Source organism: Pecten maximus, chromosome 7 (genome assembly GCF_902652985.1).
Source record: "Pecten maximus chromosome 7, xPecMax1.1, whole genome shotgun sequence".
NCBI classification, from domain to species: domain Eukaryota; kingdom Metazoa; phylum Mollusca; class Bivalvia; order Pectinida; family Pectinidae; genus Pecten; species Pecten maximus.
Window position 1 is genome coordinate 41,130,811 of NC_047021.1, and position 27,919 is coordinate 41,158,729.

General features: G+C 35.0%; 1 protein-coding gene across 2 annotated transcripts in view; it reads left to right on the top strand.

The window, feature by feature from the left end:
• Positions 1–27,919, top strand: part of LOC117330850 (dynein heavy chain 12, axonemal-like) — a 56,645-nt gene that overhangs the window by 5,471 nt on the left and 23,255 nt on the right. For both annotated transcript variants that reach the window (XM_033889377.1, XM_033889379.1), the window contains exons 4-39: positions 563–589; positions 4,099–4,288; positions 4,922–4,997; positions 5,575–5,733; positions 6,219–6,302; positions 6,643–6,754; positions 7,151–7,496; positions 8,122–8,213; positions 8,702–8,880; positions 9,549–9,810; positions 10,196–10,402; positions 11,217–11,338; positions 11,656–11,935; positions 12,651–12,836; positions 13,450–13,650; positions 14,788–14,982; positions 15,103–15,507; positions 15,914–16,190; positions 16,741–17,066; positions 17,505–17,597; positions 18,024–18,416; positions 18,737–18,966; positions 19,345–19,753; positions 20,304–20,489; positions 20,954–21,079; positions 21,420–21,608; positions 22,438–22,583; positions 22,913–23,051; positions 23,218–23,384; positions 23,838–24,030; positions 24,477–24,682; positions 25,187–25,261; positions 25,706–25,796; positions 26,313–26,491; positions 27,057–27,249; positions 27,693–27,854. In XM_033889377.1, the coding sequence (XP_033745268.1) occupies positions 563–589; positions 4,099–4,288; positions 4,922–4,997; positions 5,575–5,733; positions 6,219–6,302; positions 6,643–6,754; positions 7,151–7,496; positions 8,122–8,213; positions 8,702–8,880; positions 9,549–9,810; positions 10,196–10,402; positions 11,217–11,338; positions 11,656–11,935; positions 12,651–12,836; positions 13,450–13,650; positions 14,788–14,982; positions 15,103–15,507; positions 15,914–16,190; positions 16,741–17,066; positions 17,505–17,597; positions 18,024–18,416; positions 18,737–18,966; positions 19,345–19,753; positions 20,304–20,489; positions 20,954–21,079; positions 21,420–21,608; positions 22,438–22,583; positions 22,913–23,051; positions 23,218–23,384; positions 23,838–24,030; positions 24,477–24,682; positions 25,187–25,261; positions 25,706–25,796; positions 26,313–26,491; positions 27,057–27,249; positions 27,693–27,854 (6,903 nt within the window). The remainder of the gene's footprint in view (positions 1–562; positions 590–4,098; positions 4,289–4,921; positions 4,998–5,574; positions 5,734–6,218; positions 6,303–6,642; positions 6,755–7,150; positions 7,497–8,121; positions 8,214–8,701; positions 8,881–9,548; positions 9,811–10,195; positions 10,403–11,216; positions 11,339–11,655; positions 11,936–12,650; positions 12,837–13,449; positions 13,651–14,787; positions 14,983–15,102; positions 15,508–15,913; positions 16,191–16,740; positions 17,067–17,504; positions 17,598–18,023; positions 18,417–18,736; positions 18,967–19,344; positions 19,754–20,303; positions 20,490–20,953; positions 21,080–21,419; positions 21,609–22,437; positions 22,584–22,912; positions 23,052–23,217; positions 23,385–23,837; positions 24,031–24,476; positions 24,683–25,186; positions 25,262–25,705; positions 25,797–26,312; positions 26,492–27,056; positions 27,250–27,692; positions 27,855–27,919) is intronic.

The following is a 27,919-nucleotide window of genomic DNA, read 5'->3' on the forward strand; positions in this document are numbered from 1 at the left end:
TATTGTGAATTGTTTTTTGTTGTGAAAAACAATTCACCGCTGGGATTTTCATAATGATATCTTTTATTTTCTTATGCTAATAATCAAATCTATTTATTAAGTTTAGAAGAAAAAAAAAGATAGAAAAACATGTGAATATTTTTCACTTATTTTTAAAAATAAACAAAAACACCCTTGATGAAAAACATGGGCCATGTTTATGATGTTTTTTATATAAATCTGAAATCTTTTGAGACACTGTACAAAGTCACACGCCATGCATGTATGTACCAGTATATTACATAATGTATATATATGTGAATCAGTGATGACAAATTTGCAACACAATCACAGACTTGAAGCCTTATCAGCTTAACTGGATGATATTGTTCATTAAATTCAAAAAAAAAAAAAAATTCTAACCTATTGAGAGTTTGAATTGTAAAGCTATAAAGGCTATACAAAACCAACTTTTTTTTCAGGGATTAATATTTTTTATCAACTGTGTGAAACCCTTATTAGATATATAAAATATTCTATAAAAAAAATGTCCTAAATTTAAAACTTCAAACTCCTTCAACAGATGATGAGCAAAGAAAGGAGGATTCGGGTACGTTTTACCTTATATGGTCATATCTATCTAACTCGCTTTCTATACCTTATATGGTCATATCTCCCTCTCTAACCATACCTTATATAGTCATTAGCTCCCTCGCTTACCATACCTTATATGGTCGTTTCTCATTAACTCTGATGCTAACTGTACCTTATATGGTCAAGTCTCTTTAATAACCTTGATGCTAACTTTACCTTATATGGTCGTGTCTCGTTACCACTGGCGCTAACTTACAGTAACTTAATTGTCTCATAACTCTGACGCTAACAACACCTTTTTCTTCTATAGTAATCTATCAGCTAACTGTTTGCTTTACTGAGTGCTAAAAAACAAATGTGCTAATTTAGCTAGTTTACTGACTAATCCTCTTTAATGCTAGTTTAGAATGCTCTTTTTAGTGTATTGTCTGAAGTTTTTTTCTGGTATTCTAAATTAAACAAATTGAATATTTATCAAAATTCGCTGAAACCTGTCAGGAGAAATTGTCTGTTTGACATTGGGTTTTCAAGAATTGTATATGAAAATATAAACAAAAGATTGAGATATCTCGAGCACAATATTCATAAAACTTATATTTTCATCTAGAAGCAGAACTTTACCCTTAAACTACACTGAATGGACATTGGTTCTTTGGGGATTTCCCTACTTTAATTTATATTTTCAGTGTTATTTCAAAATGGTATTTTAATTTGTAGTAACCATAGTGTACTGTTAATTTCCTTGAGTTGTTGGAAACTTTTGTGCTGGCTTCATACTATTTAGTACCTCTGTGTCCTGAAAAGGGGCCGCGATACCTCAGCTTGTTAGAATACTTGCCATGTAACCTCAGATGAAGATCCGAGGTGTGTGGTTCAACACTCCCTACCCATGTCGGTTGGTATTTCTTGGGAAGCTGAGAAACGGGACAGTCTGTGCTTTTTGTGGTTGTGACCTTGGGCAAGATAATTTACTCTTATTACTCTGGATAGCATGCGATGGGCCTCCTGTATGTTGTTCAGTGAGGTAGTCACCAACTACTACAAGGAGACCCCCGCCTCAAATGACCATGACTGCTCATAGGGCGATAAACCCCACAAACTTTATCCTAAAAACGTAGGATTCGAATTTCAATTTCAACGATTTCAATTCTTGGTTTTTCTAATCATCTGACACAGCTGTGTTTCAATTTTCGGACAATTAATAATCTTTAATAATAACAACAGTTTTTATCACTTAAAATGATTTGATGTATTATACCATCACAACGTTTTGATATTCTGAGTCCAATCTTGTCATTTGGAAGTCTTTTTTTTAAATTTTGATTTTGAGTTTTTATGGTGAATTAAAATAATTTGTCAATGTCCATAATTCAACTGGCTCAATTTCCTGCTTTCTGAAAAAAAAATCATCAGTGTCCATAGGACCTAGCTACCATTAGTATGTTTTAAGTATTCCGGGGGATATATTTGGAACCAGTTTTGTCATAGCTTCACCTTTCAGTTTTCCCAGGGCTTGGGATAGTTCAAATTTTTCCCGAAATTATGTGTTATCAACTTTTTTATTGGTCAGACAACACTAGTTAATTGATGTCAGACTGCAGAGTTTTTTCTCTCTGGTTTGGGATGGGGCCTTCTTGTCTCATTTTGGGAAGAAAATTGGCTAATTTTTTCAAGGTTGAACTGAAAATTTTGTGAATTCGGCTTAGATATAAAATAAGTTCAACTAGGAATGGGGCCCATTACAGCTGGAAAAAGCCCTCAGAAAAAACACTAGACTAATATATATATATATAAGATGGTGATAAAACATCGGAATAATTTGGACTATGGTGGGGGAGGGTTAAAAATCTGGAAATCTATCAAAATCCCAAATCTAAAATCCAGTAGGAATTTTATTTTTTATGACTTAATATCTATATATATTTATGCTTTTGCTTATGAGTTATAGTAATTATATATTTAGACTACATATTGAAGGCTATTGATAAAGAAATTCTTATGTATAGTATGATGGAGTTTATAGTCACCACTGTTGTAACTAGTTGGACAGAATCCAATGTCTTCAGTTTTTGTCAATCTGCCAAATTAAGTCTCGGGCATTTAAACTGTAAAACACATACCTTATATATAGTGTACCTGAAATATATAATGGAATGTTTGATTTAAAGTTCTGGACTAGTTCAAATGTATTTCATAGGGAACACAGGATATACAGAAATTCTACAGTGTTTTTTCATGAATTAATCTGAGGGAAAAAATGGGTATTCCAAATGTATTCTCGAAGTTAGGATCGGGCATTCCAAATAAAAATATGGTTTTGGCATTTTGATGAATTATCTGGTAAAATTCAAGGTGTACCAGAAAGTTATAAATCTAGTACCTTACACAGCACACATGTACTCACAGCAAATGTTCTTTTTGTTTCTACCATGTCACAATGTTGTATGCCAAAAAAAAAATTTAAAAATTTGTCTCAATTTGGCTATTAGTGTTGTATAGTTACTGGTATATGTAGTTATTGGTATATAGTAACTGGTATATATAGTTATTGGTATATAGTTACTGCTATATAGCTACTGGTATATAGTTACTGGTATATAGTTACTGGTAAATAGTTACTGGTATATATAGTTACTGGTATATATAGTTACATGTATATAGTTACTAGTATATAGTTACTGGTATATAGTTACTGGTATATAGTTATTGGTATATAGTTACTGGTATATAGTTATTGGTATATATAGTTATTGGTAAATAGTTACTAGTATATAGTTACTGGTATATAGTTACTGGTATATATAGTTACTGGTATATAGTTACTTATAGTTACTGGTATATAGTTACTGGTATATAGTTTTTGGTATATATAGTTATTGGTATATAGTTACTGGTATATAGTTACTGGTATATAGTTACTGGTATATAGTTACTGGTATATATAGTTACTGGTATATTAGTTACTGGTATATATAGTTACTGGTATATATAGTTACTGGTATATAGTTATTGGTAAATAGTTACTGGTATATATAGTTACTGGTATATATAGTTACTGGTATATAGTTACTGGTATATTGTTATTGGTAAATAGTTACTGGTATATATAGTTATTGGTATATAGTTACTGGTAAATAGTAACTGGTATATAGTTACTGGTATATATAGTTACTGGTATATAGTTACTGGTATATAGTTACTGGTATATATAGTTACTGGTTAATATTGTTTTAACTCATTTGTAACTTACTTGTGTCTTGATAAAGGGGCAGATTGCCTCAAAATTTGACAATTTACTTTGTCTATCTGTCGCTTTTTCTAAATGACCAATGATCTATTTCTAGTAATACACATCCGGTAAACTTCGGTTTGTTAGGATCCAGTACCTATATTGTTCTATAGTGTCATTATTACTTACTTTACCCTATGATAAAATGATCTTGTTGATAAAAAAATGATTCTATACAATTGAAATAATTAAATCATCTTAATCAGTTAACCCAATCATCTATCTATGATGTTTAGTTGAACTACCAGTACCTACGGAAGTGCGTGGAGGCGGGGCCAGTAACGCCGATGCAGCCGGAGTGGAACGCCCAGATCCTAAAAATGGTTCCGGAGCGACTTCAACAATCCGCGATGCTCAAAGAAGTCATCAAGGAACTTTTTGATGAGATCAAAGTTGATTTCAAGGCCAGCATGAAAAAATCCATGGGTAAATATGCACCTATTTTTAACATCTGCTAAATGTTCATCTATATTGGAAGATAATAAATATCTCATTTTGCTTACCATAATTCTTTCCTTTAAGATGTTTTCATAAAAAAATGGAAAAAAAGCAAATAACAAAAAAAAACCCAATAAAAACTCTAGTTTGAAACCCCCCAAAGAAGTGTGTTCATTCTTTTAACAACTTTTGTATGTCTCCATGTAGTTTCTTTAAAACCCCTAAAATATTATAGCCAATCTTTTTCTGATTGTCAGGTTGAAATTTTGTCCTGACTCTGATTTCTAGATTAAAAAAAAAGTTTAATGAAACATCTATGTATGTGAGTTATGGCAAAAAGTCATGTCACTTACCAAACACAGGGTCAAGAACATACAGGAGGTCAAAGGTCAAATCATATTTATCCAATGAATTTTGCCTTACAATTGTTCAAATAAGCTCATAACGAGGTCCTATTGTCTATAAATATCTTTGCCTTGTCCTGAATTTGCAATTTTGTTCAAGAGATGAAAATAAAAACAGAGATATTTCTGATTTTACATAAGATCTCATGTTGATTTGAGTGGTCGAGAACCTGCGTCCTTCAGCACTTTCTTTATCAAATATCTGTCTTATCAACAGTTCAACATGTACTGGTCAAGCCTGAGGTCAAGGGACTGGACAACGAGGAAGCTGGACCTCCACCACAGGAGCCAAGGTCAGTTACCAATCAAAAATAGAATTATAATTTCAATTTATTTATTCTCTCCAGACACTTGAGCCATGTGTAACATGAGGCCAATCAATAGTATATATATATATATGATGGCATGACAGAGAAAATGACTACACGAGTTGTACATTGAATACATATCAAAATAATATTGATATTAGTAACATTCATACATGCTTGATACAAATCCGTTGCAATTGTGCTTAAAATTTCCCAAGTCTTTGGCAGCTTAAGAATCTTACCCCGAGGGTTGAGATTCCCCTGTCTCACTTCCATGGGGGTAAATGATTATTTTTCTCTTACCCTGTTTACCCTCTTATGTATCTAATATTAACGTTACATCAATGCAAGGAAATGTTGACGTGACGTGATTGAATTCTCGACGTGATGTCATTGTATTGCTGTGTGATGTCATAAAATTGTTGAGAACGTGCAAAGAGCATGTCTAGCTTGTCTCAACCCTTGGGTGAGACAAGAAAATTTCATACGGGTAAAATTGTTGACATCACTGTCCAGAGTAACAGAAAAATATAACTACATTTATCAATGTTTTCATTGACAGCGGACTAGATTTTTCTCGTCCTTGGCATGAAAATTTCATTCAGTCAAAAGAAGTGATTCTGGAAAATCTACATGTCCTGCATCCATCGATGCAGATCGTCCTAAACATGTGCCAGACCACCCTCGGGAACCTCATCCTCGTGGACTGTTCCAGTATGAGGTAACATACAGATTTCTGAAACATTTTCACTTGATGATAATTTAAATCACCTCCCTTTAATTTGACTTACGTTCCTTTAAATGTTATTGATGATGGTATTTAGACATTTTATCTAATTCAGGAGTATTTCAGCTTTGCCGGACTGCAAGTTAAATAACCTATCTAATTTAACAGAGAAAGTTTATCAAATGACACTTTATTTGATTTTTTTATTTTGTTCTTTCAAAAAGGGTATAAATGAATCAAGATAATATTACCTCTATAAGTTGAACCTGAAAAAAAGGATTTTAGATTATTTTCTATCACAAAAAAGCTTTAGAATTTTTCTTTTGGGTTCACATCAAAATATTGACAGCTGAAAATTTACCGATATTCAATTAGTCCCTTAATATTTTCTCTTAGCTTGTCTTATAATTTAAATAAAATTAAAAAAGGCATTATTATTGTTTTAGTGTTAAAATGTTGTTGATCTCTTCACTTTCCAGAGCACGTGGAGCGATCGAGTTTGAATCAATGAAAAATAATATCCAACTTGACCTTGAGAAAATGGAGGACAAACTAATGCACAGGTAATTCAGACCATGAGTAATAATATCATTGTTGATAGCTTAAGGCCAAGTAAACAAATATTTGTTTTACATGTAGCTAGACCAAAAACTCTATATATTAATATTTTGTTTGTGCTGGTCGAAAATGCAAAAATACCCCCAAAAAAATTAAAAAAAAAAAAAAAAAAAAATAGCTATAAATCTTTTAAAGAGCTATTCAAAAAAGATAATTTTGTGACATACAAGGGTCTTTTTTTTGGCCTTTCATGAAACTAACCATGTTAACATTCAACAGCTGAAATATAATATGTAAATCTTTTAAAAAGTTCTCCATATTGATTTTGTGATTTAATTTTCATAGCTGGTTTCCAACCATTATCAATGTGTTTGCGGACAAAGTAACATTCGTTCCTCCGAAGGCAGAAAAGACTGATTCCTTCTACAGTAGTGTGACGACTCTCATTTCCAACCAGGTACAAATTTTGGTTTAGTCTCTATATTATTCATTGTTTAAGCAGACATTTGGTTAATAATGCTGGAGAAAGGTCTGGTTTTCTGTGTAGATTCTTGATTATCTCAAGTTACAATTGTGGTACATTCACTAAAATAAGGTTTTGGCCTGTGGTCAGTCAATTTAATGATGTGTTCATTTGACTTCGCTCTGTTTTTCTGATACGAAAAAATATAACTCTTATAGAGTATTATTCCACTAGGAGAAACTAGGTCATTGTGACCTATATTTCTCACTTCACTGACTTGGCTAAACTTTGAATATAGACATCTTTCCAGCAAAGCGGTACCCTCTGGATATGCTTAACTTTTTTCTTGTATTTTTTACTTCATTAATATATCTATATAATTCTTTTCAGCTGAAAAATCTACTGGCGCGTACCATTCATGCATTTGTCGATCTGTTTGACCCAAATGACAAATCCCATCTCCCCCAGATGAAAATGGAACTGACTTTTGATGATCAAAAGATGCAGTTTTATCCTCCCAAAGAAGATTTGGAGGAAACTGTTTTGTTTGTTATCAAGCAAGTTTGTAAGACCATGCAGCAGGTCCCGACAGTGCAATCCTGGCTGGCAGGGGGCAGCACCGTCAACCACACAGATGTTACAATCGCCAAACACATTCTGGACGAAGCGACCAAGAAACTGCAGGAAGCTGTCAAGCTGAACTTTGAGGCACCACAGGCTCATCTGGAGTCTTTTAGTAAGTCAGCCATCACAGACTTTACCGCTTTATTGTCAAAGGTTGTCTATAATAGGAATGTTGGTGTGGTTGGGTGCTACATTTGCCTTTTACCTAAGTGCCAAGGGTTTGATTCCCTGATCGGATGGGGAAAGGTGTAGGGGTCACGTTTCCGAACACGTGGGTTTTCTATGGCTACCTCATTTTCTTTCCATAATAAGACCCTTTGCATGCTTCCATTAGGCAAACAAATGCAATAAGACTTGTTGTAAGATAAAGTCTATAGTTTCTGAGATGTTACCTTGATGTTCTTTCATGTCTTATTATCGTCGTATTGAAGAAAAAAAAAATTATTGTATGATGGAGTATCATTGCAAATAATTCTGATTAGTTGATGAACAAGCTCTTTCACAGCGTTTTTTTTTTTTTTTTTTTCATATGGAGAACTTTTTTTCTTTTTTTTTTATTAAGAGCTTTTTGTTTTGACCAGAAAATGGAAACATTCTGAAATATAGGTAGCAATTCTACACATGTAATTTAACCAAGTATGTTAGAAATATTTCCTGGAATGGCAGCATACGTCCTATTGTCATATACACTTGATTTAGATTCATACATGTTGAGTGCTGAATTATTTGTGTTCCAGTTCAGCGATATGACTACATCGTCAATGGCGAGGCTCTCGCTGAAATCCACGAATATGTCAAACATGAACATACCTTTGCGGAGTACCAAGAGGTAAGTTTAAGTGAAACTGTTAAATATACATACAATACCATGTATCTTATTTGTGAAATGAAAATTAGGTGCTTATCACAAAAAGTGTTTGCTGTAGGAAAAGCTAGCAGTTATACTTTATATTTTCATCAAAATTATGGCCAAACCATATTCCTCTGAAGTGCTGTATAAAGACATTATAAATTATGCATGTCGGAAATATTTCCAGCAATATGCCATATTGACATGTTTCATAACTAGTATTCCAAGAGACTCAGAAACCTGATATTTGGCCAATAATATCCTGGAACGACAAAATTTATTTAAATGAATAAAGCTAGCCTGCTGTGATATTTGAATAAAGTGGTAATCAGCTTAGTATCTGCATAAATGACCTAAATCAACTTCAAAGTTGCTCTAGAAGAAACAGGTGAGTGATACAGGCCCCTTGGGCCTCTTGTTTTCATAAAGTTTTATTATTTCTAAAACATTTTTTTTTTTCTGAACAGCAAATTGAAAAATACAGAGATGTGGCTAGAGAAATCATGGGTTTGCCAAGTATTGAGCACTTTGATATGATCCGTCTTGATTGCGAGGATCTCAAGCGAGGTCTTGCAGAGGCTTCCCGGGGTTTGGCTGATGAACTTCTGAGGAAGGTGTCTGATGACCACAGACAGGAAAATATGAGGTCAGTCATTTTTAAATGTTGATAAAAGGCATCACTATGACAAATGTTTAGATTTCTGTTTAAGAACTGAGGATTAATTACTTTGACTCAGAAAATAAAACTTCTTGATACTAATTACGTGGACTCCTTTTGTTCGCGAAAATTTTCTCCACGCATATTATTTTGATATCAATTTGCGTAATCTACCCCTACGTGTATAGTTTACATATTGAAATTGTGAAATTAACCACACACCCCCCCCCCCCCCCCCCCCCCTTGCGAAAATAATCACGTTTACAGTATATATATATATATATATATAAAATTTACAAAATTTTGTTTAACGAATTTTAATTTTGTTTGAAATAACTCCTGTCAATAGTTCCCCTTATTGTTGCTTTTATCTTCGGGATAAGACAGTTAGTCTATTGCATAGCTGTGAAAAGGCATTCGTATATCACAACCAGTAACTCCAATGTAAATAGGCATTCCTATGACAAAACCAGTAAACTTTTAAAACTGTGAAAGCTGTTTTTTCCAAAGCATAACATTGTTCACTCTTTTCAAGGATTGGGTATTACAAAATAATTTTCAATTGAAAATAAGTTTAGCTTCGAAAAATCAACCTTTGCAATATCAGGGTTGACAATGTTGTATGTGAACATTAATAAACTTAATTTTGGTTTCAGTATTTGCCAAGAGTTTACACAAATGAGAGATCGTGCTCTACAAGACCCCGAGACAACAGAGCAGCTCATGGACATGATGACCTTCATTGGTAATGCCAGAACTGTCGGAATGGTCGACCTCAACACACGTATCTCCGATTCTAAAAATAGACTGGCTTACCTAATTGATGTGTACATGTTTCCTCCAGAGGAAATCACCCTCAACTGTGAGGTGCTCACCTGGCCGAAACGTATCAACCCAGTTTTCGATGACCATGATGATGTAAGCATTAAAAAAAGAAACTCTCAATTTTTATCTGAAAAAAAAAAAATGAATTAAGGCATTGGTTACAATATAATGAAAAAAATATTGTATTTTTTCCATTAATTATGAATTTAACTTTCACCATGTATGACCTTGACCCTGTATTTACATGTGTTTGACCTTTGCCCTGTGATCAGCATAATGTTTTGACATTGACCTACTTATTGTGACTGTGACCCAGTTTTCATTTATCTATTTCACAATAGAGACATTTATTTATTATTCCTGAACATTATGTGTTTGACATTGTCCCAGTTTTCATGATTTTGCTTGACCTTTAACCTCTGTATTCATGAATATATTTATCGATGACCTTTTACTTATTATGTATTTCCCCTTACAGCTTGTGGAGCAGTCAAAGATCAGCGGGGAGAAACAACTGCTGGAGAAACGAGAGAAGGTGATAATGGAATTGGAGAAATTACGTCAGCGCGTCGACGAGTTTAACGACTACGGAGAGCTGGACATGATGCAGCAGTACGTCCAAGATGTCCGCCTCGTACAGAAACGTCTGGCAGACGTCACAGAACAGATCACCTGGATCAATAAGGTAAAAAAGAAGTTTGAATTAGAAACTTGTTTTACATAACTATCTGCTTCAGAAAATTTTACTCTCGATCGTTAAAGATGTTGCAACGCCAACAGCATGTACATTGCTTCACACAAAAATGGTTGAAATGGTCACCACAGTATAGAAAAATGTATCAATATACTAACACCATGAAATAGAAATTATACTAGTGAACTTCTAATGATCGCTTAACTGAAAAGTTATCTTAAAAATATAGAGGTGGAGCAGTAAAATCAAAAAATTTTCACGATACAATTACTGCAAATGTACATATTTTAGTGGTAGTCTTATTTGAGTTTTTTTTTACTGAAGCATTTGGCTAAATTATAACCATGCTAATTATAGTTTATCTACATTGGTTTCAATGACAAGAACTGTTATTCCACTAATTAATCATTCCGCTAATCTGTTTTAATTTGGTTTTGCACTGAAATTTTAGTCATCAAATTAAGTTCAATTTTAATACAGTAATTATTTATCCACTTAAATTTACAAGGTAAGATTTTAACCTCAAATTTTTTGGAGGATGGTAATAACCTGAAATATTCAACAGTTTATTTCTGTTTTTACAATCATTTGTATTAAATTACTCTTTGTCGGGAGGTCACATCTTTGACATTCACATCTTTGATAACATTTAACTACAATTTTTTACTGTAGCATTCGGACACTAACCCATCCAATCATGATCTTATTTAGAGAACATTTTAGTTTTAGGTTATATCTATTTCCTCAAAATGGGATTCCTTACCATACGATTTTGTTTTTAAGGGGAGATAATTCTGTTTTGTAGGAGGAGCTTCTGTTCAAGTATCCCGTATCAACATACCCCGATGTTGAGGACATCACAAGTGCAGTGGATCCATTCCAGAGACTGTTCAATGTTGTACTACGTTGGCAGAAGGCTGAGAAAAAGTAGGCAAAATTTATCTTAGAAATATTCACACATTTTATAGTTTTTTCATGTCATGTTATTATAAGTAAATCTTATTAATTTTAAAGTTAAATCACTATAAATAATGAAAAACAGAATAAAAAACAGTTTGAATCAAACATTTCATGACGCTGAATGCTGGTTGTTTAACCTGAGGCTGTGGTCATAGATCTATAACAAACTGTAATTAACACTACCTTAAATAAATGTCATATTTTCAGCTTGTGAAAGGATAACACTTGATAATCTGTACAATATCTTCATTTACAGTTCAATAAAATCATTTATCTGTCCACAGGTGGATGGACGGCTCCTTCCTTGACCTAGATTCCGAGGCGGTGGACGGAGAGGTTGATGAATACAACAGAGAATTGTACAAGATACAGAAAGTGTTTAACACTCGAATGAAGAAATTACAGATCGAGGTCGACGACCGCAACAGGGACAGAAAGAAACGACGACGAGGTGCAGAGGAAAGCGGTGAGGAAATAAAACCGGAGGACCAAGATGAGGTTTTAAATCCCCCACAGGCCGTGAATGTGTGCACCAACGTCATGGACAGCATGAGGGATTTCAAGGTCAGAATTCATAGAGTGCGCAGCACGAGTGAAAAATATCAAAATATTAGCCACACGAGTGAAATATATTTGGTATTACTGAAGACACTGTTAGATATTCTGTTTATTACATTTTTCATCAACGAAAACTCTACCCCGTATGCTAACTAGGACTACAGCGATAATTTGTAAACAAAAAAAGTAGTTTCCCCTGTCCAGGTCCTGACATATATGTCGGGCTTTCTGATTGGTCAATTATTGTGGTATTTTCTAATCATTAATTTGATTGGTCAAATCAGCAAAAAGTGATATTTTTCACTAGTGAAAAATATGATATTCTTCACTAGTGAAAAATATCACTTTTATAAAATGAATAATTTTTGATATTTCACTGGTAAAAATGTAATAGTATACGATATTGATTTTCCTCGATCTTTATTGTTATTTTTTTTCTTATTTTTTTTTTTTCTTTTGTTATTTCAAAAATATGATTGGTTAAGTTTATTCTAACCCAGTACATGTATACTTTTTCATCTGATGCAGGCCCATATATAAGTATATATATTTGTAATCTGTACAACATTTGCAATTTTAATACAGCGCTGAAGGATAAGTAAACTTATTTTTTCTGTGTTTTTTAGAGCGTGTGAATACCATGGTAACAACTTCAAAATTGCTTCAAAATTGCAATGTGCGAAAAAACAAATACATATGCATGTATATCTTTTGTTCTCAGGATGTGATCCCGGTGATTGGTATTATGTGCAACAGAGGAATGCGAGCTCGCCATTGGAAAGATATGTCAGATATTGCTGGATTTGATCTGACTCCGAACTCCGGAACAACGCTCCGGAAAGTTCTCAAGTTGGAGCTTGAAGCTCATATGGAAATGTTTGATGGAATCAGTGCTGCAGCCACAAAGGTGAGTAACAACTATACCCCTGTTTAATTTGTAAGTGAGTATACAGAGAAATCGCCGCCCATCTTCCATGGCAAAGACTCATATGAAAAATTCTCAAAATATGTAGTACCAATATATCCTCAAATAAGCCCCCTGTCTTCAAATAATCGTTAAGATTATTGTTTAAAGAGCTTACTGATTCAAAATTGATCAATGATTCTGAAAAAATGAAGATTAGAGATTATTTGTGGGCAGTAGATTAATTGCAGATGGATACAGTTCATAATCATGTATTTTTATGTTGTCTACTTCTGATTGTCATCAGTCAAGCTCAAAAGGTCAAAGGTCACACTTGATTACATTAGAAATATTATCTTGAGTTTGAATATTTTTCACATAATCATGTTTTATTGAATCTAGGTGAGTGTGAAAATTAGACAGAAAAGCTCAAGTTTAAAAGGTCAAAGGTCACACTTGATTAAATTACAAATATCTTGAGTTTGAATATTTTTCACATAATCATGTTTTATTGAATCTAGGTGAGTGTGAAAATTAGACAGAAAAGCTAAATATTGACAGACACTACAATTTTTGGTAAACTGTATAGATATTGAATGTTTTATAATCTTGATAGGAACACTCCTTGGAGAAAGCCATGTTGAAAATGATGGAGGATTGGGATGCCGTAGACTTCAATCTCCTCGCTTATCGAGACACCGGTATCAGTATTCTGTCCTCGGTCGATGATATTCAGACCATTCTTGATGATCAGATCGTCAAGACACAAACTATGAGAGGCTCACCATTCATCAAACCATTTGAAAAGGAAATCAAGGTAAAATTATCTGTGTTACTGTGTAATTTAAATTAAGTTAGTGGACCTTGTATAATCTGGACACCTGTATAAACCAGACAACTAGGTCCCACTCTATACATTTCTATGTAACCCTGTACAATCTGGACACCTGTATAAACCAGACATCTAGGTCCCACTATGTACAGTTCTATGTAACCCTGTATAATCTGGACACCTGTATAAACCAGACAACTAGGTCCCACTGTATACATTTCTATGTAACCCTGAATAATCAGGACACCTGTATAAACCAGACAACTAGGTCCCACTGTATACATTTCTATATAACCCTGTATAATCTGGACACCTGTATAAACCAGACAACTAGGTCCCACTGTATACATTTCTATGTAACCCTGTATAATCTGGACACCTGTATAAACCAGACAACTAGGTCCCACTGTATACATTTCTATGTAACCCTGTATAATCTGGACACCTGTATAAACCAGACAACTAGGTCCTACTGTATACATTTCTATGTAACCCTGTATAATCGAACACCTGTATAAACCAGACAACTAGGTCCCTCAGTGTACATTCCTGATGTAACCCTGTATAATCTGGACACCTGTATAAACCAGACAACTAGGTCCAACTGTATATGTTTCTATATAAACCTGTATAATCAGGACACCTCTATAAACCAGACAACTAGGTCCCACTGTATACATTTCTATGTAACCCTGTATAATCGAACACCTGTATAAACCAGACAACTAGGTCCCACTGTATACATTTCTATGTAATCCTGTATAATCTGGACACCTGTGTAAACCAGACAACTATGTCCCACTGTATACATTTCTATGTAACCCTGTATAATCTGGACACCTGTATAAACCAGACAACTAGGTCCCACTGTATACATTTCTATGTAACTCTGTATAATCTGGACACCTGTATAAACCAGACAACTAGGTCCCTCTGTATACATTTCTATGTAACCCTGTATAATCTGGACACCTGTATAAACCAGATCATCAACTAGGTCCCACTCACACCTTCTAAGACCTGTTTTTGTTACCTGTTATACATAAACTGGGAGGATAAATTTGGACAATGTATGCTTGAATTGGTTTATTGAATAAATGATATTGATTGGTTGGTTTCTAGGAATGGGAGGAGCGACTGATCCGTATCCAGGATACTACGGATGAGTGGCTGAAGGTCCAGGCCCAGTGGCTTTACCTAGAGCCAATCTTCTCCTCGGAAGACATCATGAGTCAGATGCCAGAGGAAGGACGTCTCTTCACAATTGTGGACAAGAACTGGAAAGACATAATGAAACATACTGTGAAGGACCCCAAGGTAGGGCGGCCATTTTATGCTGTGGATTACACTTACAATAGTAAATCATTTAAGAAATTTTTTGTAAGAAAAATTTTTCTAAGGGAAATGATTAAATCTATCTATCATCTATTTGAATAGGTACTCATTGCTACAAACCTACCAGGACTTCTGGAAAAATTGGTTGACAGCAACGGTCTTCTTGACAAAATCAACAAAGGTCTGAATGCCTATCTTGAGAAAAAGCGTCTGTTCTTCCCGAGGTTCTTCTTCCTCTCCAACGACGAAATGTTGGAAATTTTGTCTGAGACCAAAGACCCTATGCGTGTACAGCCTCATCTTAAAAAATGCTTTGAGGGAATCGCCAAGCTTCAGTTTGACAGCAAACTTGACATTCATGCCCTGTTTAGTAGTGAGGGTGAAAAAATTCAGCTTAGTCAGCCAATATCAACAAGTGATGCTAGAGGCGCTGTGGAAAAATGGCTTCTTCAAGTCGAGGAGATTATGCTGAAATCTATCAAGGCTGTTTGTGCTGAAGCCATGGAGGTAAGGTTCTCATGACTGTTATCAAATAATGATTTCTGGTATAAATACTCTTCATGCTAATTCAAAACTGAAGCCATTCCAAGCTGACACAGATATTTTCAACAGATTTGAGCTGCGCATGCCGATCATAAAAGTTTTGATTCAGTCAAACATGGATTACATATAAAATCAAAGAATTTAAACAGAACTTGAGTCCCTTTTTGAGTTGACTCAAGCAAGTTCTGATAAATGTGTAGAAATCACCTTACATTATAAATCATGAGGAAATTACCAATTTTCATTCGAAATATACAATGACAATTGATGTAGTTAGTTTTCTCTTCAATGTTTTCAAAACTGAAACCACATATGATTGTTAATAGGAAAATGTCCGTACCCTAAGATAAATCTGATTTATTCTTGCCAGGCTTATGCTACTGATGCCCGTGTGGACTGGGTGCGAATATGGCCAGGCCAGGTTGTCCTATGTGCCTCCCAGGCATATTGGACCCGCGAGGTCCATGAGGCTATCCCTGGAGGTCCCGAGGGACTTAGGGACTACTGGAACACCCTGCAGAAACAACTCAATGATATTGTCATCCTGGTGAGAGGAAAACTTTCCAAACAGATTAGAACATCTCTGGGAGCTCTGGTCGTTATAGATGTCCACGCTCGTGATTCTGTACTGGAAATGGCAGATAAAGGTATGTAGCTAATCATACATTTGTTGTTATTTTAGATATCTGATAATCAACCTTAATCCTAAAATCATTTATTGAAAATGCAAATGTTTAAAATTTACTCTCTGTTGCAGACAATTTTGATTTTAGTATTTCAATTTCAATTTCAATACTTTTTAATTTTCATTTTATTATTTTATTATTAGCAAATCCCATTTAAAATAATGTGCTGTGAAATTATACTGCCTTATATATACTGTATATGTACCTGGTAATTTTTGCTCCAGATTATCTTCATCCTTGAGCAACATAAAACATACTTGTCTTGTTTTAAATTCTCCCTAAATCGTTTTTCAGAAATGCCCTTTTCCCCCTTTGTAAAATTAAAAAATTCTGTTCAGAATTCTTGATTTAGAACACTTCGAATTGATCAAGTTCCCCAAATGTCTTTTCAATGCCTAACCAGCTGAGTTGTGAATATATGCCATCTTAAATTGTTGAAAAATGTTAGAATAAAAAAAAAAAGGTGAAAGGAAAATACACATAAATTAATTACAAACGTACAAATTTTCAGGTGTTGCATCCGAAAATGATTTTAACTGGCTAGCCCAGTTGCGTTATTATTGGGAGGAAGAGAACATGCGCGTGAGGATCACTAATGCCACAGTCAAGTACGCCTACGAATACCTCGGTAATACTGGGCGTCTGGTTATCACTCCCCTCACCGACAGATGTTACAGGACCCTAGTAGGGGCCTTCCACCTCAACCTCAACGGGGCTCCTGAAGGGCCAGCTGGAACTGGTAAAACAGAGACCACCAAAGATCTTGCTAAGGCTCTCGCTGTGCAATGTGTTGTGTTCAACTGCTCTGACGGCCTCGACTACATTGCCATGGGCAAGGTTTGTGAAGTTTGACAAAAGTTGTCTGCCCTTTTGTTGCATGTTTAGATCAGTCAGTGAATTCAAAGCCTTACTATAAAGAACTTAACTCACAGTTGTTTATGATGTAAAGTTCCTTTATAAGGACACCTGTCCTTCATACACTTACTTCCTTTGCATTTATCCATTTTTACAACTAGGTAGACTAGAGCAATATTGTTACAAAATAATTATGATTGAGCTCTTACTGAATTCAGGGATAACTCTGGAGGGGGCCATGGGGCCATTTGCCCCATATTTTCCAAAATGGCCCACCAAAACTCACAAATTTCTTCAATTTTCTATGATTTGGCCCATACGATTTCTGAAATCTTGTCAAAATGGCCCATGCCTGTTGGATCCAGGGTGAACCCTGCTGAATTTGCACTGTAGTTATCACTGTATTTACTGTAATTTCAGTTTTTCAAAGGATTGGCAGCTGCCGGAGCCTGGGCTTGCTTCGATGAGTTCAACCGAATTGACCTGGAAGTGTTGTCTGTCATTGCTCAACAGGTCTGTGACTTTCCTGAAGGAAAATGATAAAAATGAATGATAAATGAAAATAGATTGATAACAATATTCAATGAGAAGAAATATATGAATAAACAAATAATATAAATAGTAATTAATAAATAAGTAATAAAAAGAAAGAAATGTTTAAGATAGATAACAAAAATTCAGGAATCAATAAATAGATAATAGAATAATTTTGGTCTTTGAAAATTTTGAGAAATGAGTTGCAGAATTCAGCATATTTTCACATTCTCAACTTTTCAAAAACAAATTTGTCCATGTTTTTTAATTGCAGCAGTCTACTATTGACTATATGAAAACATTTTCTTATTACACTTCAGCAAATATGGCATATCCTTATGTAGAGTAAAGCAAATTTTTCTCAGATAAGTTCGAACCTTCATATCTCAAACAAATTTATTCCAGATCTTGTGCATCATTCGTGCCGTTCAGGCTCATGTGGATATGTTCATATTTGAGGGAACAGAGCTGAACCTCAATCCAAACTGTTACGTGTGCATCACAATGAACCCAGGTTACGCTGGACGATCAGAACTTCCGGACAATCTGAAGGTTCTTTTCCGAACTGTGGCTATGATGGTACCGGACTATGCTATGATTGCCGAGATCTCTCTTTACTCGTTCGGATTCCAGAATGCCCGAAATTTGTCGGTGAAGATTGTGACTGTGTACAGACTCTGTTCCGAGCAGCTTTCCTCACAATTTCACTACGATTACGGAATGAGAGCTGTCAAAGCCGTGTTATCTGCCGCCGGAAATTTGAAACTGCGATTTCCAGAAGACAATGAAGACATTCTTGTAAGCGTTATGATGCCTTATGGATCGTAAATACTATATAGTTGTGAAATTTTACTGAGCTAGTCGGAACTTGTTTCAAGGGTATTAAATTTCGTGCAACCACACCTTGTTAACATTTTGCGGTAAACAGACGTTACTGTATATATAATGTAAATCACTTATATTCCGTGTGGGATTTATATTCGTGTTAACACTTGAGGAGAGTCCATGGGTAGTAGAGTTTAATTGCAGTATTCTAGCACATATATATAAACACAAATTTAGCAAAAATATTAGAATAAAAATAAGAAAATTATTTAATTTCTTTCTTTAACTTTCAGCTGCTGCGCTCCATCATAGATGTCAATTTACCTAAATTCTTGGCCCATGACATTCCACTGTTCAACGGTATCATCTCTGATCTTTTCCCTGGCCTTTCCCTCCCGGAGGCGGACTATGATGTGTTTTTGGAAGCCATGAAGACAATCTGTGAGAAAAAGAATCTTCAATTTGTGGATTTCTTCAGAGAGAAAATTATCCAGACTTACGAAATGATGATCGTCCGACACGGGTAACTGAAAATATTACATCTCCCAGTCAGGAAACATTAATTTGTGTCAAGTCCCTGTGTAAAAATTTGTTTTCATTGTTGCTGTTATTGTTTTATGAATAAGAAGAAAACTGAAAATTGATTAGAATTCTATGACTGATTAATTTTCAGGAAACTCTCAAAGCAAAAAGAAAAAAATCTTTGTATACAGTATAATTTTTGAATTGTTGAATAAATGTAATTTTCAAATATCGAATTTCCTATTTTTAGTGTCGTTTAATGAACAGGTCCACAGAACTTTGATAATAACCTGAAGAAAACTCTAGTTGAACAATTTAATAATGGAAGTAGCTTGATTTCCATTAACTGCTGTGATTGTTTATGAAAATGTTCTTCCAGTTTCATGTTGGTGGGAGAGCCATTTGGGTGCAAGACCAAAGTCATAGAGACATTGAGCGAGGGGATGACGCTCTTGTTTGAACAAGGCGTAGAGGATTATAACAAGGTCTACTTCCGCGTCATCAACCCAAAGGCCATCACTATGGGTCAGCTGTACGGTCAGTTTGATCCCGTCTCCCATGAGTGGACCGATGGAATCATCGCCAACACCTTCCGAGAGTTCGCATCCACGGATACACCAGACAGGAAGTGGGTCATTTTTGACGGACCAATTGATGCTCTGTGGATCGAAAACATGAACACTGTATTGGATGACAACAAGAAACTGTGTCTCATGAGCGGTGAGATCATCCAGATGTCCAATGAGATGAGTCTCATCTTTGAGACCATGGATCTCTCACAGGCCTCGGTAAGTCAGTGTGAATGAGATGAGACCATTAATCTGTCACAAGAACATCATGATTGAAATTCATCACTGATTTCCATGTATGAACAACTTTTCACATACATTCTTACCAAACCAAACAAAAAAAATTTGAAAAATATAAATCTAATGCTTGTTCACAGATTTGACCAAACCAAACAAAAAAAAAAATTTTTAAATATAAATCTAATGCTTGTTCACAGATTCGACATTGATATTGATTTTGTATTTTTTTCTGGGGGATTTTTTAGGCTGATAATTAGCCTCATTTCCATTTGAAATTATTTCATATTTAAACTGCATTCCCTAAATTTGCTGTTTCTGGATTAATTTCCTTCCCAATTCACAAACTTTCTTCCCAAAATGAGGCAAAAGGCCCCATCAGAGGATCAGTGAAAAAAAGCTCTGCATTTCAAATAATGTATATCAGATATGTTGGTAGATCTGATTAAACATTATTATAAAACTGCATTTTGTCTAGTAGTCAGTCACTGTGTGTAGATGTGATTGTATAAAGACGTATTTTATCTCGTAGCCGGCCACCGTGAGTAGGTGCGGTATGGTGTACCTAGAGCCGTCAACCCTCGGCTGGAGACCAATCATGCGCTCCTGGATCCATACATTTGAGGGAGCTATGCAGCTAGAGGGGGCAGAAGTGATTGAGGCGATGTTTGAGTGGCTTGTAGATCCTTGCCTTGAATTTGTCCGTAAACACACAAAAGTGAGTTGCTTTAATGTGATATTGATTAGTGTTATAGTTATCATAGAAATTGTTTCTTTTTTTTTCGTTTTTAATTTTTAGTTTTAAAGCAGCTAAAAGGTCACTACTTTTGTGTTTAACAATAATGTTCGTTGACAGTACTCTCAGTACTTTGATTTTGTCCATGGACTTATGGGCTCAGTGTAATTGTCACTTCATTACTTGGTTGGAAACTTTATTGAAGAATTGATGCAGAGCAAAATATTTTGTTGTAAACAGGCAGCTGGTTGCATTTGTCTCACTGGAGATATTTCATGATATTTTTCAAGTTAGAATAAAAAAGAAATATGTATTATATCATCATGGAATCTGTAATGGACTTTATGATACAGATGTCAGTGCAAAAAAAGGGGGGAAAAAGAACATGTATAAGATGTGAGAAGCTGTGTATGGCCCCTGTATCTCATTTCTAATTGTCTTTTTAGGAATACATCGGGTCTAAGGAGTCCAACCAAGTGCGTTCTCTCATGTATCTGATTGATATGTTGATGTCTGAAGCTCTTAGTCAGAAGGATGTGGACGAAAACCGCCACCTGAAAACATGGATCATCGTAAGTAACTCAGAGGGACCACTGCAGAAAAAAAAGATAACAATTCATTAAATGATCTTGTTTCAAGAATTTTCTTGTACATTTACATATTTTGTCAAATCAACAGAATGATTTTTCAGTTGGACAATAACATTTATTTTTCATTTTTTTCTTGCATGTAAAAGCATAATTTGTTCATGGATTTCTGCTCAGTAAATTCAATTCGTAACATACATTTCCAAAAATAGAAACAATTCAATTCTTATTAAAAAAATATCTAAATCCCATGCACCCATCAAACCTTGCTTGTTTGTAAATCAAATTGATCGGAAAATTAGAAAATTGTATTTGTCAATTTCAGTCGTCTGTGCTGTTTGCTATCCCATGGTCCATTGCTGCATGTGTAGATGTTGACGGAAGGGAGAAGTTTGATAACTTCTACAAGGACATTGTAGCGGGCAAGTTGGACAACCACCCAATGCCCAAGGCTGTCGGCAAACTGGATGTACCACTGCCGTCTGAACAAAGTGTCTACAATGTCTTCTTTGAGGTAAGTTTGTCTTAATAGAAAATTATTTTCATACATAAAATTCAAATTAGTTTCTCTTTATGATAAATTTTTGGATTTTATTTGAAACATTTTTAGCTTATATTTATTTATCTATTTGAAAAATAAATCTATATGATAAATTTTTGGATTTTATTTGAAACTTTTTTAGCTTATATTTATTTATCTATTTGAAAAATAAATAGTATGTTGTTAGTGTCTCATCTTCAATTTTTTTTTTTTTTTTTTTTTTTCTCAAGCAGTCTGGGTATATGAATAATATACTGAATCATATTTTTTCGTATTTATGGAGCACAAAATGCTTTGATTCAACCTTGTTCATGTTTTATGAGAAGTCTCATGTTAAAGATTTTGAGAGAGTTTATATATGAAGCAGTACTGAATCACAACATTCAATAGGCTGTTGTTTACATATAGATAGACACTGGAATATTTTAAAGTATTTTACTACATTGAGCTTCCTATACTTACGTCAGACGGCAGTGTTTTTCGAGATGTTAAAATGTCAATTGCTTTTCACATAAAATATGTCTTAAATACTGTAAACGTTGAAATTTACGCAAGGGGGAAATTTACGCTCAATACTCGGACTCCTTTTGTTCAAAAATATTCCCCCCACGTGTATTAGTTGATATCAATTTGCGTAATCTTGAACTACAAGTGAAAGTGGATCGATCGTGAAAATTACCCCCACGCATATAGTTTACATATTGAAATCGCGAAATTAACCACGTTTACAGTAGGTGAGCTGTTCTTCTTTTCTGCCCGATTGACTTTCAGCTTTATGATAATTGTCCTTCATTTTTTCCAGCAAAAGGCTCGAGGCTTGTGGAAACCATGGGTTGACTTGAACAAAGGCTTTGATACCCAGAATAAGAAGATTCGTGAAATGCTTGTCCCCACCATTGATACGGCTCGCTACAACTTCCTGATGAATCTGTGTATTGAGCACGGCAGGTACAAGTCAAAGAAAAAAGATATATTTGATACAGATATTTAAGCATTCCTTATTAGTCTGGGCAGCCAGTATGTTGTCATGAATGAAGTTAGGTTCACCAATCCAGCCAAATAGTATTGTATCTGGTTGTAAATGTGGCCTTTGTTATACATGTATTTTAATGGCCAGTTTGTTTCCTTCATTTATGCTTTAAAATAAGTTGGAATAAAAAAAACAGTTATATCAAATTAATCATAAACCTACTGAGGCAGGCATTGAAAGTATTTGCAAAGTTTTCTTTTTCTTTCCTGAGAAATTTCATATTTTATTTTTGTTTTGTTTTCGTCAGGGCGATTCTGTTCGTGGGGCCAACTGGCACGGGTAAAAGTGTTTACGTCCAGGAGAAACTGATGAACAACCTGTCGAAGGACAAGTTCCTGCCGGCCTTTGTGAACTTCTCAGCTCAGACCAGTGCTAACCAAACACAGGTATCGGTCTTACAGTGACACTTTTTGTTTAAAATAGTGATGGGATTCGGTTGAAATTTCCTAATCGATCATCAGTTTTGTCAATCCAATCGGTGATAAAAAAAATTATTAATTTCTAATTATCTTTCTATGGTATTAAACGGTTTTTTCATTCCCTTGTATACAGAACATCATCATGTCAAGGCTAGACAGACGTCGTAAGGGCGTATTTGGACCTCAGATGGGCAAACGCGCAGTCATCTTTGTTGACGATCTCAACATGCCCCAGAAGGAGGTGTATGGAGCCCAGCCTCCTGTTGAACTACTCAGACAATACTTTGACCATGGGAACTGGTAGGTCAAACTGCACACACACAGATTTTATAAATGATCATTTCATTATTTTCTTGTTTCAATTGAACAGAATTTGAAATTTAAAAAAAAATCATTTCACTCTAGTGAATACGTTTTTTGTAATAAAAAACAAAATTACACTCCAGTGAATACGTTTTTTGTAATTTAAAAAATAAATCTTTTCACTCCAGTTAAATATTTTTTTGTAATTAAAAAAAGATCTTTTCACTCCAGTGAATATTGAATATTTTTTGTAATTAAAAACAAAATCTCTTCACTCCAGTGAATATTTTTTGTAATTAAAAAAAAATCTCTTCACTCCAGTGAATATTTTTTGTAATTGAAAAAAAAATCTCTTCACTCCAGTGAATATTTGTTTGTAATTAAAAAAAAAATCTTTTTACTCCAGTGACTACATTTTCTGTTTGTGACATACTTGTCTGTTGCTTGTAGGTATGACTTGAAGGACACCACAAAGATTATACTTCAAGACATTCAGTTTATTTGTGCCATGGGACCTCCCGGAGGTGGAAGAAATGACGTCACAGCTCGCTTTCTGCGACATTTTAATATTGTCGCCATGAACCCTTTTAATGAGGATACCATGATAAAGATCTTCACTACCCTGATCTCGACATACTTTAAGGTAGACTTTTAAATTAATACCAATAAATGCAGTATTTAATTATTGGTCTCAATATTTCAGTTTTAATACTTAATTACGCCCCTGCTATGAAATGGGGGGGGGGGGGGGAGGACGGCATATCGTGTTACTCATGTCTATTTGGGCCCACCATCTGATGATTTCAAATGGTCCGTCATCTGTTGGCCATTGTCCATCCGCAAACATCACTATTGAAATTAAAGAATTAAAGTACAATTAATTTTTGACAATATGATATACAGTATATGTCAAGAGGTAAATATGAGGAAAAGAAGAAAGTAGAAAAAAGATAGATCTCACAAAGAACGAATAAAGAATTTTCAATGTGGGCACTGGGATCTCTTGTTTAAACATTTGCTTGTTGGTGTTAAATTTCTATTATTATGGTTGCAAATTTCAAATTTAATTAAAATTGAACATGATTTCAGAGCCAAGAACTGACTGCCGATTTCTATTCGGTTGGGAACCTGATTGTACAAGCCACCAATGATATGTACAAACAAGCCATCGCTAACCTGTTGCCTACACCCGCCAAATCTCACTACGTTTTCAATCTGCGAGATTTCACCAGAGTCATCTTGGGAGTCTGTCTTGTGAGGAAGGCTCAAGTGGAAAGCAAAAAAGTTCTGACAAGGTATGTGCTTATTAAATAATATGAAAGCCATTGTGTTTTCTGTCATCTTCAAATTTATCATACACAGCACTCAGAAAGGAGAGTGTGTGTTTATGTATAAATCAGTTGTCGGTATGTCCATCCGCCATCATGAAACATGTGTATACAATGTTATCTCAGAAACTTCTGGACAACACTCAGTTCATATTCACACCATAACATCACAACATCAAGGTCTATACCTGGTAAGGTTAAAGGTCACACTTGACCACTTTTAAGAGAGTGAGGGAGTATTTTTGGAAATTGATTTGGTTTGGAAGAAATTTTAACTAAATATTACTGGTTTTCCATAATTACGAAACCAAAATTATCAACTTTATATAACGCTCAGAATATCTTAATGTCAGAGAAAACTAGAGTGTCTGTAGGAAATGAACATATGCATGGTGAGGTGTTGCCCTTCCATACCTGATCAGAGTATTTTGTATTATTCCTATTTTATGTAATATGTTGTTTTGTTTATAGATTGTGGGTTCACGAAGTCATGCGAGTCTTTTATGATCGTCTAACTGATGATGGGGACCGAGATTGGCTATTCAAGTAAGTAAAACCAAACGTATCTCCTCGTATAAGTTATGATAAATGTATTGTTAACTAAACTACTGTATATGTAAGTTTTGTTTGATTTTAGATTTGTTACTTGACTTTATTTAAATTATGATATACATAGCAATTTGTCAGATTGATATTTAAATATTCTGGTATTCTTGATTTTACAATCGTAAACCCTAAATGTTTGTCACATATCAAATTATTGAACTTGTTTGATAAATTTCAATCTATATTAATACATGTGTAAGAATCTATTTTTCGCATATCTATAACAAAAAAAATTTCCTATAGGACTGACTGACTAACTAGCTCATCTCTTCGAAGAAGAGAGAGAGCTTATGTTGTCAACTCGACGTCAGCATTAACATTTTTTGCATTTTTGAAGATATTGGAGATTTTTCAGCTATTGATGTCAAACTTGATCTCTCCTAGGTCTGTGAAAAAAGCCACCAAGGAACACTTCAAGGAGGATTTCGATTCTCTGTTTGAGCATCTAGCTGGTGGAGGAACCGGAAACGGCGCGGTAAGGTCGTGATAAAAAGATAAAAATAAAAAATGGCTGTCATGATACAATTTTGTACCTTCTTTATGATGTTGTGTAAAGGAGAACTATTGGAAAAAAACATTTTTTTAAGAGGAAGATTTTAGGAATCACACAGTGAAAAATGGAACTGTTTGATTTGCTTTGTAAGAAAAATCTCTCATAACTTCGTGCTTGGAAATGTTTTAAATATATGTTACTTTACATGGCACTGAAATATGTTTAGCCCAGACTCAGTAAGTTAGGTCTGTCTGTCCGTCGTTGTGTGTAAAGTTAGGTCTGCGTCCATTTGTCCGTCGCTCTGTGTACAGCTTCTATACAAGATATATGTTGAATCACTGGACAGATTTAGCTCATATTCACAACATAACCGGTCAACATCATCTTCTTTGCCTGATTTAGTTTCGGTGATAATTGGTCAACTTTAAATGTCAAAGGTTGCACTTGACCACTTGACTTGGAGGTGTATCTAATTTTTTCTGTATCTGTTGTATCCAGGTAATTGAAGAAGATCTAAGAAGTTTGATGTTTGGGGACTACATGAACCCTGACGCAGAAGAAGAGGATCGAGTCTATGATGAAGTGAAGGATATTAACCAGTTCTACAGCGTTGTGGAGACGTGTCTCGAAGAGTACAATAACACACACAAAACAAGGATGAACCTCGTCATCTTCAGGTGAGCTTTATTTAAAATTTAATTGAGACTTGTCATCTTCAGTACCCAGCCCTCCATTGTAAAAGCTCATACTTTATGATTTTATTCCTTTTTCATGGGAGACCATTGTTATGTCAAAGCCGCAGTGGCCGAGTGGTTAAGGTGTTCCGGCACTTTATCAATAGCCCTCCACCTCTGGGTTACGAGTTCGAAAATTTCGTGGGGCAGTTGCCAGGTACTGACCGAAGGCCGGTGTTTTTTCTCTAGGTACTCCAGCTTTCCTCCACCTCCAAAACCTGGCACGTCCTTAAATGACCCTGGCTGTTAATAGGACGTTAAGCAAAAACAAACCAAACAAACAAAAACCATTTTTATGTGAAACAGGAAATGACAGTTATCTTTAATGATTGAAATATATTTTTCGTTGTTTGAGCCTTAATGTGTTAAAAGTATTTATGGTTTAGTGTCATGAAAGACTATAAAATTATTGTAAATAAACAGCAATATTTTGCAAGAAATGTGTGCCTTTTCCATGTATAATTGCAGCTTATGTCAATAAGTTGTAATCCGTTTCGTCATTGTTTAGATATGTCCTCGAGCATCTGTCACGTATTTGTCGAATCCTACGAATCCCTGGAGGAAACGCCATGTTGGTTGGAGTTGGTGGAAGTGGACGACAATCCCTAACAAAGCTCGCCACAGCCATGGCCGGCTACAACCTGTTTCAGCCGGAAATCTCAAAAAGTTATGGCAAGGTGGAATGGAGAGAAGATATCAAGGTACGTCAGTTGCTAAAAGTTACAAATGTTGTCTGCGTAGGATTGCTGAGCCTGTGATTCGATGGGGTGTATGGGATGACACCATGTTTCTTTGTGGTTCGACCCATGTCTGTTTCTCGGGAAGCTGAGAAACGGACCGATGGGTTTATCGCCCTGTGAACAGCCAGGGTCATTTTGAGGCAGAGTGTCCTTGTAGTAGTTGGTGACTACCACACTACACAAAATACGGGAGGCCCAACACATGCCATCCAGAGCAATTAGGGTAAAGTGTCTTGCCAAAGGACACAATCATAACAGCACAGACTAAACAAACAAACAAACAATCATATAATTATCTGACTTACTCAGGATTGTAGATTTAATATAGCATTATTCTTTTCAAAATGTTTGTATAAATTTCTTGTAGAAATAAACTGAATATCACTGCCTGTTTGCTTTTCCAGTCGGTGCTGAAGGCGTCTGGTTGTCAGGGTAACACCACAGTATTCCTCATCACCGACACGCAGATTAAAGAGGAATCTTTCCTGGAAGACATTGACAATCTCCTCAACACTGGTGAGGTTCCCAATCTCTTCGCTACGGATGAGAAGGCTGAAATAATGGAGGTATGCAGTTGGGGACAATGAAATCATGAGGCTAGCTCTGGGTCTGAATTTGATTTCTCCAAAAT